The sequence below is a fragment of the Lichenostomus cassidix genome, chromosome 2 (genome assembly GCF_008360975.1).
Source record: "Lichenostomus cassidix isolate B80296 chromosome 2, HeHo_3.0, whole genome shotgun sequence".
Taxonomy (NCBI): domain Eukaryota; kingdom Metazoa; phylum Chordata; class Aves; order Passeriformes; family Meliphagidae; genus Lichenostomus; species Lichenostomus cassidix.
In genome coordinates this window covers 16915509-16930830 of record NC_139482.1, presented here as the reverse complement: position 1 = coordinate 16930830, position 15322 = coordinate 16915509, and the positions used below count along the sequence as shown (strand labels likewise).

Sequence of the window (15322 nt, the reverse complement as noted above, 5' to 3'; positions counted from 1 at the left end):
TGAAACAGCTTTGCAGAAGCCTTCAAGAAAACCAAAATCACTGCACAACATAAAATCACCAAAATCACCTGCACAGACCCCATTTCAATAACCTGATGTGCCACAGTTGAAATTTTTACCAGCCCTGAAACTACCTACGTATTTCCTTCACCTCATAGTGTTTCTCTCCACTCTAGCCAGAAACCATGTCTCAAATCAAAAAAACTATTACTTCTACAAGGAACGTAGTTAAAGTTGACCAAACCACCCAAGAGAAAAACCCCTTTTCCACAGCTTCTTTGTCCCTATGGCAAACCTGTGTTTGGACTAAGCTACTCCAGGGTGCAGTTACAACAGTGAGTAAGGGCTTTACTTTGCTTTTGGGCTGAGTAGTGGGACAGTGGTACACCTTACATCTGCTCCGTATTGAATGTAAGCACAAGCCTCATCTTCTGTTACTGAAACTACTGCACTTTTCAACAGAAACAGAATATGCTCATTCCTGTTCTAAAAACAAGAAAATGAGGTCATTTAGAGACTAGACACATCACTTCATCTGCATAAACACATCATCATACCTGCTGGTAATTCAAGCTGTTAAGGCTTAAGCTCATTCAATTCTGCAATATTGCAGCGCTACTTGGGATTTCATTTCATGTACATCAGAAAAGTCTCTGACCTGCCCAAAGCCGAACAGAAGCCTTTGGAAGATCACGGATTTGATCCTTCAATGTCAAAACCTAAAATAGTAACCTTAAAAACATGGTTATTGCAAGTGGGTTGTTATTCCACAGTTTGACTCTGTTTGCAGATTTACCTAGACATATGGGGGGAGTTTTAAGAACTCCCCCCACATGTTCTCAACTGATTTGAGAACAACTGTTTGGATCAAGGCTAAAAAACATCATAGGAATTTTAACACAGAGAACATGGCTCAAAAAACTACAAAAAAGACCAGTGTGTCAAGATTCTTTACCTTCCCACATACACAGCTTCCCTCCTCAAAAATAACCTTTAAATAAATCTACATGTAGCTTAAGATACTCAGTGTTAAAGTTTTATAATACAGTGACTATTAATAAACTCCTTCAAACTCACCACTTAAAAACAATCCTGGTCCTGTGTTTCAAGACATTTAATTTCAACATACTATATTTAGCACAAATCAACACACTTATGTTTCAAAGCCCTAAACTCAGACGTGAAAAGGCTTGTCCTTTGTAAAGTGAAAAAAAAATAAAATTAGCATACACAGATGCAAAGCCACATATCCAAACACCCAAATTAAATTATGTCCAACCTCTAAATTTGTAATCTATTGTGCATATACAACAGAGGAAGAAAAGCAGACTTCAGTGAATAACTTATTTTACAGAGATACGATGCACAGCAGAATGCTTAAAAAAAGGGCTGTGAAGTCATTAACCTGAAAAAAAAGAATCTTAAATCTTTATGCACAGAGATGTCACTAAGAGGATAAAGAAGAGAAAGTTGTCCAAAGGATTTTCAGTTTAACTGCAAATCCAAAAGCTTCTAAAAGTTGACTTGTGATCATATGTGACCCGCGTATTTCCTCACAGTTTGTACTGCATGTCAGTAAGAATGGTTTACATAGATAACTAAATCTACATTTGTTGCTCTGTCTGGAGATTAGAGTGGGGAGAGAGAAGAAATCTATTTTAACACGAATCTGTTTGCTTATTTAAGAACTACTTGTCTTTGCATGCCTATTACTGTGGCTTGAATTGCTCACTGTTACAAAGTTATTTCCCTGTACTTCTGGACATTACAAAATGTTTTCTCCAGCAATGTGAATTCCACAATGAGTTAAGTCACCAGCTATTTCATGCAATGATTTTACACCTTTTACATAAACTGAAAACAGCACACCCTGCACTGCTACCAAGACAGATTTTTATCATACTGCCTCCCTCCCTCTCCAAGGCAGCAGATGAACAGAAGAGCACAGTAAGATAACATAAATATCACATTTCAAAACCATTATCAGCTGCAAATATCTCAGAAGGAATGCAGACACCTTTGTTATTTCATCCTCCAAGTGACACATTTGGAAGACTGAAAAGCATTTTTAACGTTATTGGAGATTCTCCAGAGGAAGGGAAATAGCTGCAGTGCAGCAGCTGCTGCAGTACTGCTGTGTTCTGGGGCTGGAAGGAAGGTGATGAGAGAGCCAGGCTGGCACTGCAACATCTCATTCTCACACTCTGCCTGCAATAATGAGCTCCAGCTAAAAGGACAGAAATCTGACACCTTGAATGCTGTGTCACCACATACTAACAAACTTTCATGCACATCAATAGTCTTTGATGATGCTTCTCCAAGCCCAACACCTGCAATGGTGAGGCTCACCCTGTGCAGTAGAATTGGACCAACTGCAAGTTTACAGAACTTGCAAAATACTTATCCCTGGCTGAAAAACCCAAGATTTAAGTATTTACATGGCTGAAAGAGCATTATTGTTATTTTTAGAGGCTACAGTGCAGCAGTAAGATAAATAAATAGAAGCCTGATGCAGTTCATCAAAGAACCAATGAGAACAGCACATGAGATGATCTAATCTGCTCTCCTCAAACTAATAGAAGTCTGCTCAGAGTATAGTGCTGACCTATGCTCTGTGCTGGTAAGAAGACAACCTACACTCAACTTGTGGTCTAATGTTTCCTACTTAATATTTTAAAGAAAGACATTTGTGATAAAAGGAGGAAAAAACCCAAAACCACTGTATCACCTACTTTATATTACCTACCAGTACTTCTTCCAACCATCTGAAGCAGTGGTATTTATTGTTTTATGCATACTCGCTGTAATATATCTCACCATGGCCACAAGGTCAACTAACATACCAGGCATCTCCAGAGTCTGCTCACATGCTGGAGGCTCATAAAGGGCAAACTTACAAGGACAGAGGGGGTTGCTCCTACTGCATCTGACTGAGGATGAGCCTAGTTTGTATGTTACTGAGGAAAAACATTACCTAGCTCTTCCATACATTAATTGAGGAACTCCTCTTGGACCACAGCTACATGCTAAGCTATGATTCCATGACTACAACTCCATAAACACCAGACTATCACATGAAAAAAAAAGCTTAACTTTTTAAGGCACTTTCCCTCTCATTTTTATTCTTTAAGAAAAAGCACTAAAAATTCCTTGTTTACCAAAACCAGAACATATTAAAAATAGGATCAATCATCTATGATACTGTCAGGGCAAGTACTGTCTGGATAAGCAGAGACATAAATTTGCACATAAAGTTGTATTTACCAAGGTCCCTCATAGGATACATACTTTTTGCCTGCAACTCTGCTTCACTAATTCTACATTTGCAATCATGCTGAAGTTCTGAATTGCCAGTAAGACTCTCACACTTGAATCTACCCCATGTCCCACAAGACAACTGCCACAGATTAACACAAGATGCAAAACACTTTGGTACTTTGCAACAATTTATTTTAAGAAACATTTTAAAGATAGGTAATACAGTTCTCCCATGAACAAAATGCAAAAGATGAAAAACTGCAAGCAATCAAGTTTATTGTCACTGAAGGCTTTTGAGCAAGTATTTATGGCTCACCATGTGATAGCCATCAATCCCATCCAATGTTTGGACTAAAAACTGCAATTCACTGACGCCAACAGAACTTCACTGATTCACCTCACAGAATAATTTTATTTCAGGGGTTTTTGTTTTAGTATGAAAAACTGCATATCCTTTGAAAACATTCTAATACACATAACAGCTTGCTGTATCAGAGTGCAAAGGGCAACTGTGCCCAGCCATAGTAACTTTTATGTCATCCTATGAAAATACTTCTCCTAAAACTTAGATCACCATGGTAGACAGAAGAAAATATGCCTGCTTTTCATACTTGCTCGCTTCCTGTTTTAAAAAATAAGCTTTGGGAAATACACACTGCAGAGCCAAGGGAGTGTGTGGTGAACAATAAAAACAAAAGAAATCCTTAGAATGACTGTGACCTAATTTGAGATATTATTAGTGACACAAACTTCAGTGGTCACCCATCCACTTTCTCACCAGCAGCCTGCCTGGGCACTGTGAGGTGGAGAAGGTGGAGAGCAGCACTGCTATGTGGAGCAGTGAACAACTCCCCCCAAGCCTGGCAGCTTTCACTTCTGCTATGGCATTTCAGTGCAGCAGGAACAGAGCAGCTGCACTGTAATACCCCATCAGTGAACTTCCAGCTTCATCTCAAAGAAAAGTATCAACAACACTGCATTAAACTGTAGAGTTTACAGAGACTGGATTTCAGTTAAAGTAAACAAAACCACCCCAAACACACATAACAATTGCACAGTCCATTTAATAAAATCTAGCAAGATGAAAGAGTTCAGTAACATTTCTACCTCAAGCATGCAATTAATTCAGGGTATACTGATCTAAAGCTTGTTTTTTCTTTCCAGATTGGTAATGAACAGTTTTTAGATTATGTGAATCCTGTTCTGCACTGGGGCAAGGGGATTTTGTGGTTTGGATTTGGTTGGGTTTTTTCAGAGGGGAGGGAGGTAGTTGGGTTTTGGTTTGGTTTTTTTGGAGGGGGCAGTGTTTTGTTTTATTTAAAACCTTTCACTTCAATATGCTCAAAAAACAACCCTCTTTTCCCTTTCTTCTAGTTCTATCAAATGCACTTTAAAACTTTGCAGGACTGCCCAAATCATAAGTCTTTTCTTATTTCTTCTTGATTTCTGTGAAGTATGGGAAGAAACTGTCATATTGATTTGAGTGGACAGGTGAATTCTTACATCTGTGTAAGCAAATGTAGATCAAGTAGCTGAGCATCTGTAAAAATTAAGAGTCTAAGATAATGCATTGTATTTCCTCTGTTTTTTCAAATTCAACAGAAGATACTTCTTACCTGTAACATTAAATAGATTACTTGAAAAACGCAGATACTGTAAATCAGGTTTTGCACCATTAACAAAAGAGCTGAAACAATAACTACAAACAAACAAAACCAAAAACCAAACCACACCACCATCACATAGCAATGTATTTTCCTGATTAAGATGCTTCAGTACAGATGTGACATACAGGGGTTGTAGGCAGATTATTAAATTGCATTTTTAAATGGCAGATTATTTCATAGTACTTCTACATATGGTGGAAAAAAATTCTGTATCCCCTGTCTCTAGTTACTGTACTGAAACTGCAACTTTATAAGAAGTGCATACCTTCCCCTTACACCAAGTAAAAATTAAATAAATTTTCTTCAGTGACTGGCTGAATGTTATATGAGAAATACAGGTGATAGCTAGAGTAACTTTAAAGTTGTATTACAACTGTACACATTATTTAAAAACCTTCAGCAAGTGGATTCTATTTTAAACATTTTCATTCAAAATCCAGGCCAGGTTTTGTTTGTCTGGTTTTTTTTTTCCCCTCCAGTTCTGCAGCAAGGTAGTGAATTAGAATTAAATCTGTCCATATTAAGAATTAAATAGCATCCTGTTGAGATTTATTTAATCCTGTATACTTAAAAAAGTAACAACCTCCCCCTTACACTTTTTTAAATCCTATTCATGAACAAGTATTTTGAAACAGCCAGGATGCTGGGTCTTTTTAAAGCAGGAAAACAAATCAGATTTATATTTATTAACAATATGGTTTATCCTGGCATATCTCCCCCTTCCTGTATGTGATATTTACCTTTTTCTGCAATTCATTAAACAAAAACCCTCAAAGCGTAAGACTCTAAAGAGAACAAACTAAAGTACTCGAAGTGTTAAATAAAGGCAATTATATAGTCAAACCATGCTCTGTATGCTTACTAACTCTAGAAAACTCCTTACTAAATAGCAGCATTTCTAATAGCTCATCCTCAGTAAGCCTGGGGGTGGGGAGAACAGATCAACCGGAGCCTGCTTGTTTTCTCCTTATACTAAATTATATAATCATCTTGTATGTAAGGATAAGCAAACAACAAACCTGATCGCTCCACGCACAGTACAGGTTACATATGAAACTCCAGTTGTGATTGATCATGCAGTCCAAAATCCTGAACTGGGCCATGCCTTGCTGTAGCGCAGAGTGCTGCTGTGCTCTGACTCAGCTTTTGTCCGGGTGATCCTCGAGGATATGAGAGCTATGCAGCAACGACATCCAGGAACAAGGACTTTCCTTCCTGTTCAGTCTCCCTTCCCACCCCAACTATGTGTCAAGTCAACAAGATTAATTGACAGAACTGTGTAACATTCTTCTAAATAATACTTACAAAGCTGACAAATTATGCATTCTTGGGAATATATGGGAAATAAGAACATCCTAAGAAAGCACACTAAAGCAAACAGAAAAGCACTCTCAAGCTGTGCTTGTTCTTTTCCCTACCCCCTTCATTTCTGCTCTTTCTGAAATCACTCTAAATATCAAATATTTAGTGTCATAATTCACATTGTATAAATCTTAAAACTTCCTTAAGCACAGTTGTGATGATGGCTCCCCATACTGTACATGAGATTCAAGATTCAAAAGCTTAGGATGCCTATTTTCCTATTTTAAAACAGCACAATACAAGCAACTTTTCAAAGTTAGGAGAATGTCACAGTGTTCATAAAAATTATATGGGTTTATCTACTTTGTACTCTTAAACAGCAGACTTCTCTTAAAATCTGTAAAAGTACTGTTAGCATTGCCCAGAAATGCTGACTGCCTTCTGTAATGAAGGATGACAACCCTGTTGGTCAGAGATGCAACACCAGAAGGATCCTGAGAAACTGAAGAAATACCAAAAAAGTTCCTTTCTTTCTTCATGTATTCCCTTTTTCCAATCTGCAAACAACAATCCTATTTTAGCATGAACCTCACTGTACCTTGAATGCTTCCCTAGTGTTCCCATTCCAAAGTGAGATTGAGAAATACAGGAAATGCATTTCTGCAGAAACATACACATTTTATCTGGTGACCACATGAACTATTAGACTAGTCACAGAACCAACTTGGAACAACCTGCAGTTTAAATGATATAATTATCTAACAACACACCGTGAAACACAAGAGACAGTTTTCTGTCTTGGGAAAAGATGGAGAATCAGCCACGGGAACAAGTGGCCAATTCACCCTTTGGTTCAGTAATGGCCAAATAACTGAAAATGTCAAAGAAAATGAGTGCTATAAAAGCAGTCTGGAAATAAAACAAACTTGTACATGAAGGTCAAACAAATGATGTGGCCAAAGAGCAGCTCTGACTTTGAAACAGTCATACAAATAAGGCCTCATTTGTTTTAACCAAACCAAATTAAAAAAATCTTGCTCCAACTTCTCATCCAAAGGATCCTGGGAATTAATACCAGAGCCCAAGCCAACCTCTTCCCTTCTTGCCAATATGAATAGTCTGAAAATTTCCAAGACTCAGCTGGGCACAAAAAAACCAATTCTGATTCATTTTAAGATACATGTGGCAGAATGTGGCAGAATTCTCTATTTTCTTTACAACACCTAATTGTGTAAAAGGGAGAACAGCAGTATCAGTGCAACATGGCACAAAATGAATGTGTTCTCAGCTGAAAAAAATTAGAACAATAACATCTCCTCAAACAAGTTAGATAGTCTTCACTGAAGCAGTCTGCGCTGACATGACATGTGGCTGGAAGAAATGTCCTGCTTAGCAACTATTACTAGGTGGAACAGATATACTTCCTCACAAGAGACACCAGAACGATCCAAGCTTGAGAAATCTTGGAGAGGATGTCTGGGAAGGTTTTACGGAGCAGGGGGTTACTGCGGAGATGCCAGAGCAGACTGAGGCAGTGAAGTCTCCAGGACAGCAGTGCTGGAACGAGGAAGGACCCGGCACCCTGCAGGACCGGCAGCAGGGATGCTGGCAGAGCATGTGGGGCAGCCTACACATGGCTGGAAAAGCAGCCAGCTGCACATTTGTTGGACTGTGGAAAGATGCTGTCATCAACTAAATAAGGCAGAGGGAAGAGGGAAAGTAGAGCTGGAAAATTAAGAGAAGACTGCTGTTCTATACTACAATTGACATCAACCAAGTTCTTCTTAAAACAGTATTTTAGCACAATTCTGCAGTGATCAGCTTCACTATAAAATATCTACTTTTAGATTCATAAAATATCACTTCGTATGGATTTCCTATGAAGCACTCAAACTCCTAATAATGTATCCAACATATTAGAAGTCCCCTACTGTATAGTATGTTATTTTAAAAAAAAATCAGTTATAATTCAGAATCAAATTTGTGTAACTCTTTCCATAAAGTCAGCCATTATTTACTCATTACTTTCCATTCATTTTCAAATCTGTTTTAAAGAAATCCTGAACCCATTTTTTTATCTCCTACAATCTCAACAGTGCTTATACACCATTGCAATTTATGCAAAAGTGTCTAAATACTGCAGATAGAAACCCAATCAACAATACAGAGCAGTAGAACATTTTCAGAAACAGTTTTGGCCTGTCAGCTGCTGCCAAAGGTTAGTATCGAAATGCTTGTAAATTCCAACAGGCACAAGAATGAAGTGAGGACCAAAGTTTTTGCAAGCTTGAGTCTTTACTGAAGTGCCTCAGGTAAAAAGAGTTCACAGCCTGCTGTAAGAGCGGCACCTGCAACAGTAAATTGCAGTTATTGCTCCAAATGGACTGTCTCAAAGTTTTTCTCCAAGTCAGTCTTTATACTTGTAAATTTGAATCTGCTGTTACTGAAAACTGTTCCTGATCATCAGCCAGCTTGACAACTGCCCTCATTTACAAGAAACAAATCTCCTTCCTGGCATGATGTTAAATCATATTCCACTAGTTCAGCACTCCTCTGTTCTAACCTTATTTTCTTTACTGTTCACATGTTTTTTTGGAAGACTGTTTTTATTTCTCCTAAGCATGGTTACAATGTATGAAACTTCCTTAAAGGAGACATACAATGAATAGAGGGCTTCCCTTTTTGCCTTCAACATTCAATTTACCAATGCCTTCTTTCAAAAAGTTTAATGCAGAAGCGAAACTGAAATAATTTTTGTTTTAAACATTAAACTTTTAAAAAGTTTTGCTCAAAATTTAAAAGCAAAACTTCCACACTGAATTTCCAATTTGGAGGTCAACAGAGCATTTAAAGATGCACCCATGGCATAACTAGAGAATGACAGATGACATACATCAATATGAGCAGGCACCAAAGAACTCACTGTCCAGTTGCCCAGAAAGCTCCTTATCACACACTGAGCTTTGACCAAAAAATAGATGATGAGCACATCCACATTTTGAAGTTCCACTGCTGGGCAGCTTTCCGCCCCTTAAAATAATGAAGGGACCACTCAGAATTCCAAGAACAGAATAAAGTTGTGTCTAATAAACGCAGTTTACTAAATAAAAACATCAAGAGCCTATCCAATGTCCTCTCACACTTCTGTCACCAAGTCCAGTGTTTTCTCCTGGCATTAAGAAACAGGTTTAAGGTCTCAATATTTTGAGGTAACTAAGCTGGAAACAGGTCAGAAACAACTTCCTCAACTCTTTCAGACTCTCTCTTTCTATGCAGATTCTAGAAGGCTATGAAGGAACAGCAGAAAAGAGGTACAATTTCCATAAAACTGAGCCCCTCACACATCTAGACTTCTCCCCTAAAAACTGCAGTGAGATTTATGGAACAGCAAACAGCTCATGCTCACAGAAAGGAAGGGCTTCTATTTCCCTATAACTCCAGATATTTTCTGTACATGAGCAAATACGCAAGTCATACACAAGGGTCAGCACATCAGCAGCATAAAGTGAAACGTGTGTGTACCAGAAAGATGCTGTTTAAAACTTGCAACACAATGCTTTGAAAGGGTAAATCCTTTACCAAAGTGTGGACTAATAATGATGATGGTGAAGCTGTGGTGGAAACCTGGGGGGGGTTTAGGAAATCGAATTGAGGAATGCACAAGAACTGAAAAAAAGGAATGTGTATGAAAAAAAAGTGTTTTCATTGCCCAGGTCACCAAGACTGACAATGACAAAAGTTCCTACAAATGAAGTCAAGAGCAGGAAGAGGTTGAAATATTATTCAATTATGAATTCTTTCATATCATTGAAATTGTTACAAAAAGCTATGAACATTAAAAAAAGGAAGAAACAGTAAATACAAAAATGATCTCTCTCCATAGGGGAAAAAAAATATCTGGAGTGTTTCCTTCCCTCTTATCAATTCCTTTTTAAGAAGAAACACAGTTCATAGAATGAGAAACACAAGAGATCCTTAGGGGACAAAAATGGAGAGTACAACAGCTGGCATAGTACCACTTCAGGGTGCTTAACACATTCAAACCAGTCTGCTACAACTCTACTGGTATTTTAGTTCAAGTACTGAGAAGCTCAGGGAGTACACAAGACACGTCATTTTTCCTTCAGAAACTAAGGGCAAAAGAAAATAACTGAAATTAGCATAACCGTCATTTTTCTTCTGCATAAATGCAACTTGTATTTTATCAATGTATAAGTTCATTAGGTGAATCCAACCATGTATTTTGTAAATGCATCATTCCATCACCTCACAAACAAATGCACAATATCTAAATCATAAATAGAAAATTGTTCTAGTAATTGATTTAGAAACCCATGCAGTGAGGTACTCATCACTTTGGCTCCCTAGTTCTTCAAAAATTCTCCTGCATTCACTCCCAGGACAACTTCACCATCATGTTTGCTTCCAAGAAGGACATGGGATAGCAGTATTGATTTATCAAGCGTCAGTTCGAGTCACAACAAAAAGTCCTTTGCTCTTGAGCAATCACAGTTCAGTTCACCAGTTAGGCTCAAGTACCACCCACTTCCTTGGATTTTAGCCATAGTTATTTTCAGTGGACAAGTTCTGTGTTTCCTTTCTCTAATCAACTTCTAGCATTTTCTCTTCCATATCTGACATATTCAGCCACAGATCTCTGTTTCAGCGAACCATCAATAGCCAAACAAAAATTGACATTTTACTAGATTCAGCTATAGGAAAGTATCATTTTGTATGTTATCCCATAAAAATGAATATACTGAATATAAAGCAAGATCTGATTCCTCAAACAGAACTCTGGTAAAGCAGCTGGCAATCTTTAGGAACTAGAAGCAATCTTCTAGCACTGTTCTATTTAAGAAATGCACAGTCAAGTTTAGTGGGGACCAAGCAAGAAATAAAAGCTGTATATACTCTTACGCAAAGTATACTTCTGTCACACCATTAAGCACTTGGTAACATTTACGGTGTTAATGAGATCAAACTCCTGAGAACATGTACGTTTACTCAAGCTATCATTACTGCTACCTACAAGCTCAATGTCTGCAGGAACAGATCACTAGCTTTCCATCTGCAAGTTCCTGGATGGCAAATGTACTGCTCTGTGGAAATTCCTGTTTGTCTTATCCAGTGTCCACACAGCTATGTCAGTTTTGTTTCAGTGTCCACTTGCTCTCACTATCCTTAGTTTTTCATGCTGGCAGAGGATGAAAATTGCAACATCTAGCAAAACTTTTACAGAAGTCCATTTGCTAAATGCGTATTAAATCACATTAGTAAAATTCACCTGGTTATTTCATGTCATCTCCACTGTAAGGCAAAATGCAATATGACTTAATTTGAACTTCCTCTACATGGTTATTTTTCATGTCCAAGCAAAATATGGAAAAAAAATACTGTAATGCTTATTACTGCCATAGTGTACCACCCACCACCATTTAATTTGTCATCATGAAAACAACTGTAAGAGACATGACTAAGTGTTTCTAGATCATGTGTGAATCTTTAGAAGACACTGTACACACCAGCAATGATGCAGCCATGATCAGGTTAGAAAGCAGGCAGGTTTTTTTGTCTTTTTTTTTTAACACCCAGGAATGACGGTAAAAGCATCTAAATTGAATCACATCAAATGTAATGGCTTTGGTATCAACAGCACACACATTTTCTTTTACAGAAGGCTTTTCACTTACAGTATTAATGATCCTATCTGGACACATATGGGCTCACAACTGGCTTGAGCACAACCACAGGAAGAATTCTAACAGGGACTTCCTGCTGTCTTCCCATTCTTCACTACACTGCCATGTGATCGATCAGCTCTGCTATTTTCTGATCCCAGCACAAAGCCAGAACTAAGTAAGTACTTGCCTGCTTAAGACTGGGCTTCTAAATCTTAAAATTCCCATTGTAATAAAACACAATCCTTACATACATTAATGTCCATAAAACACATAGGAAAATACAGGGCTAGCTCTGGTGGACATAGAGAAAAACCTTTCAGTTTACCGGGACATTTACTTAGACAGCAAATCTATTACAATACAGTTAAGTCTTCTCAATAATCTAGCAAGCTCTAAACACAAGGCTAGGATAAAGCTAATGTGCAATTGTGACCACACTGAAGCACCTCAACTTACAAGCCAATACCCTCTTATTGATACCAGGGGGTGTTCAGAGGCTAGACTGCTTGTGTACAGAGAACTGCCTTCCTGAAAGACAATCCCAGCAAACAACATCCATGTCACTCCACACAGTGCCAGCCTGGTCAGAACAGCGACATACTCCTCCTTTCTGTGCATTCAGACTGTAAGAAGGCAACCAATTGTTGGTAAACACAATTGTCGAGTACTAAGACTTTTTTAATAAAATTCTCCTATTACCATTAGAACAGTAGGTTCTCAGTACTTGACTACATGGTCTATTTCAAAGCACAACTCTGATATATAGGGAGTAACAGCAGAACTGTCCTTCAACACCAAATACCAATGTCGAAGTTAACACAGCCTCACCTAACTGGCAATCAAAACAGCTGAGCTCTTCCTGAAGCCAGGCAAAATGAGAAAATAAAATCTTCACTGAAATTAAATTACTAGAGCATGTGCGAAGCAATGCAAGTTTATCAGCTAGCAAAATAATCACCTTTGCTTCCCCTGCCTTCCTTTTCCCACAGCTGGATGGCAGTCCACTGGTGGAACAAGAAGGAGACTGTACTGAGCTCTGTCAGAAAGGTAAGCTTCAACTTCAGAAAACTGAAGTCTAATCTCAACTACAAAAAAAAATTTCCTAACATTTCTTTCACTTAACTATCACTGACTGAACCGAAAGACAAAAAACAAACCCAGAAAATCAGTTTTGGCACACTGAAAAACATACTACATAGTATTATTGATCTTATTTTTCATAGAACATCTTTATTTTGCTACTCTTAACACACAGGGTTTTTTCTATGAGTAATGAAAATATATTCTTGTTAAATGATAACCTACCCTTACAGATTGGCAATCTCTATTATTTTCAGCTTTACCATCTGCACTATCAGAGTGAAAAAGCTTCAAACCCAGCACTAGTTCTTCAAGGAGTTAGACTTCAGAATGACAATGTGAGTTTCTTTCAGAATTGCTTTCCCAAAATTCAAGTAATGATCAGAGTCATTGTTTACATGTCCTAAAAACCCTAGAAAAAAAATTGTAAGTGAACATTACATTCCTTAATACCTTCCTATAAGTTTCCTATAGCAGCAAGAGCCCTAAGCTCTTAGAGCAAACTTGTTTAGGATTGTTACACTCCAGCTGGTGAGGCCCATCTATGTTGAACACTCCTCCTCAGCCACTTCACCTCCACACCAAGTGAGATCTTGAAGTACTCTTCATGGAGCCTTTCTCCTGCTCCCACCCGTGGTCTCACAAATGTAAAGCTTGAGTAAAACTCCCACATTCTTAGTGTTATGCAAATTCTACAGAGAAAGGTGCCATGTGGAAACATTATTTACACTGAATTAGTTCAGTCTGAAGTCCTTTGTTAGCACATTCTTTCCTGTGGACACATGGGCAGGGGATGAAGAGTCTAAGATACTGGATTACTAGTGGGCAATGTTCTTCACACCTGCAGTTCTACTTTCCTTTTGTAAGGTGATAAAGTGTAAATATACTAGGTAACATATGCTATAAATAAAGCTATTCCAAATTAGGTTTTCAAATCTGTCAGGCAATTTATTGTATTGATTACAGGCAGCATAATGCAGTACAGAGAAGTCCTGTCACACTCAAGCTACAAAACCCAGGAGAGACAACTATCACCACTTGTCACTCCCAGAGAAGAAGAGTTAAATAAAAACAGCTTATTAACCAATAGAGCTTGGTGACTTATGCCTAGCTTTCTCTTCTGACTGTCCCCAAATATTGTTAACCTGCATGGTGCCAGAGGCTTGTCTAGAACTTTGATGAAGCTTTTGTTCCTTTGAATGAAGATGATGTACCTCAAACAAACAACAAAATCAAACACCCCTATTCCCTGTACATCAAGTTTACAAATAATTTTAGTTTAGACCCTATAACCTTGCTTCCATATGCTGTGTTTTCAGAGGCTTAAACTCTAGTCTTCTTAAAAAAAATTCAAAGATTAATCTCTATAATATCTAGTAATCTCTCTAGGCAATTTACTTAACTGGAAGAGATTCAAAAATTCAGATTTTCCTTCAGCTTTTCCATAATTTTTTCTATGGAGAACAAGCCCAGTTTTGCACAATGTTATCAGATCAGTCACGTGGCATAATGTGAAACTAACTTTCACAACTTCCAGTATTTGTTTTATAAAATATGTGGACTTGATCAAAGCTCTTCCCCACCATTGCGCAAATTTCCATCTCTTCTCTAAAGTCTTCATTCACTCAAAGGCAGATTGACTTGGAGGAAATTACCCTTTAAAAGAAGGTAACATATTTTCCAGGGAGCTTTGGAATTCTAAGAAGGCTTTAGGTTTATTTTAGAAACAAATTGAACATATCAAGTTGCTACATGAGTAGTAGAACTGACTTCTGTCTCATACATCTTGTATCTCCCTCTCATCTTCTTTCGCCCTGTCAGAACCCCTATAAAGGAAAGAATGTTGCTTTGGCAGTCACGCCTGAGCTGACTGGCCACAAGAGCTCCCCCATCTCACCTTCAGTGTGAGGCATTAACCGGGGCTTCTCTTCCACCTACTGAGTGGCTCTGAATTTCCAGGCACTTCATTATCTCTGAGACCGTCTTCCTGCCTTGAAATTTGACCAAAATTGGCCAGGGATCTCAAGAGCAACTGCAGAGCAACTAACAGATGGGCAGACCGATGCCTTGAACAAAAGAAATCAGATTCAAGAATTTTTACTCTTCACTCCAATTACATCACTTGCTTCTGACACTATCTTCTGCCTGAAGAAAATGAGCTTTGCATTTTCATCCATACTGCTTTTTCATGTAGTTCATTCATGTAGTAAATTCAGCATGTAGTTATCCTACAGAAATGCAGATATTGTGATCTTTTCATCAAAAGTAAAAGAAGAAACTTGCAGAACCATAAGCTAGCCCTTTTAATACATTTCAATCCTATAATGCTTA

General features: G+C 38.0%; 1 protein-coding gene across 5 annotated transcripts in view; it reads right to left on the bottom strand.

Annotated features, from left to right (window-relative positions):
• ARHGAP21 (Rho GTPase activating protein 21) overlaps positions 1-15322 on the bottom strand; it is a 114246-nt gene that overhangs the window by 77402 nt on the left and 21522 nt on the right. Inside the window, exon 1 of one of the 5 annotated variants that reach the window (XM_085050514.1) lies at positions 5945-6049. The exons of the other annotated variants lie outside the window; for them this stretch is intronic. Coding sequence (XP_084906640.1) covers positions 5945-6028 — 84 coding nt within the window. The 5' untranslated portion in view covers positions 6029-6049. Of the gene's footprint in view, positions 1-5944; positions 6050-15322 lie in introns of those variants that run through there. 5 annotated transcript variants of the gene reach the window in all.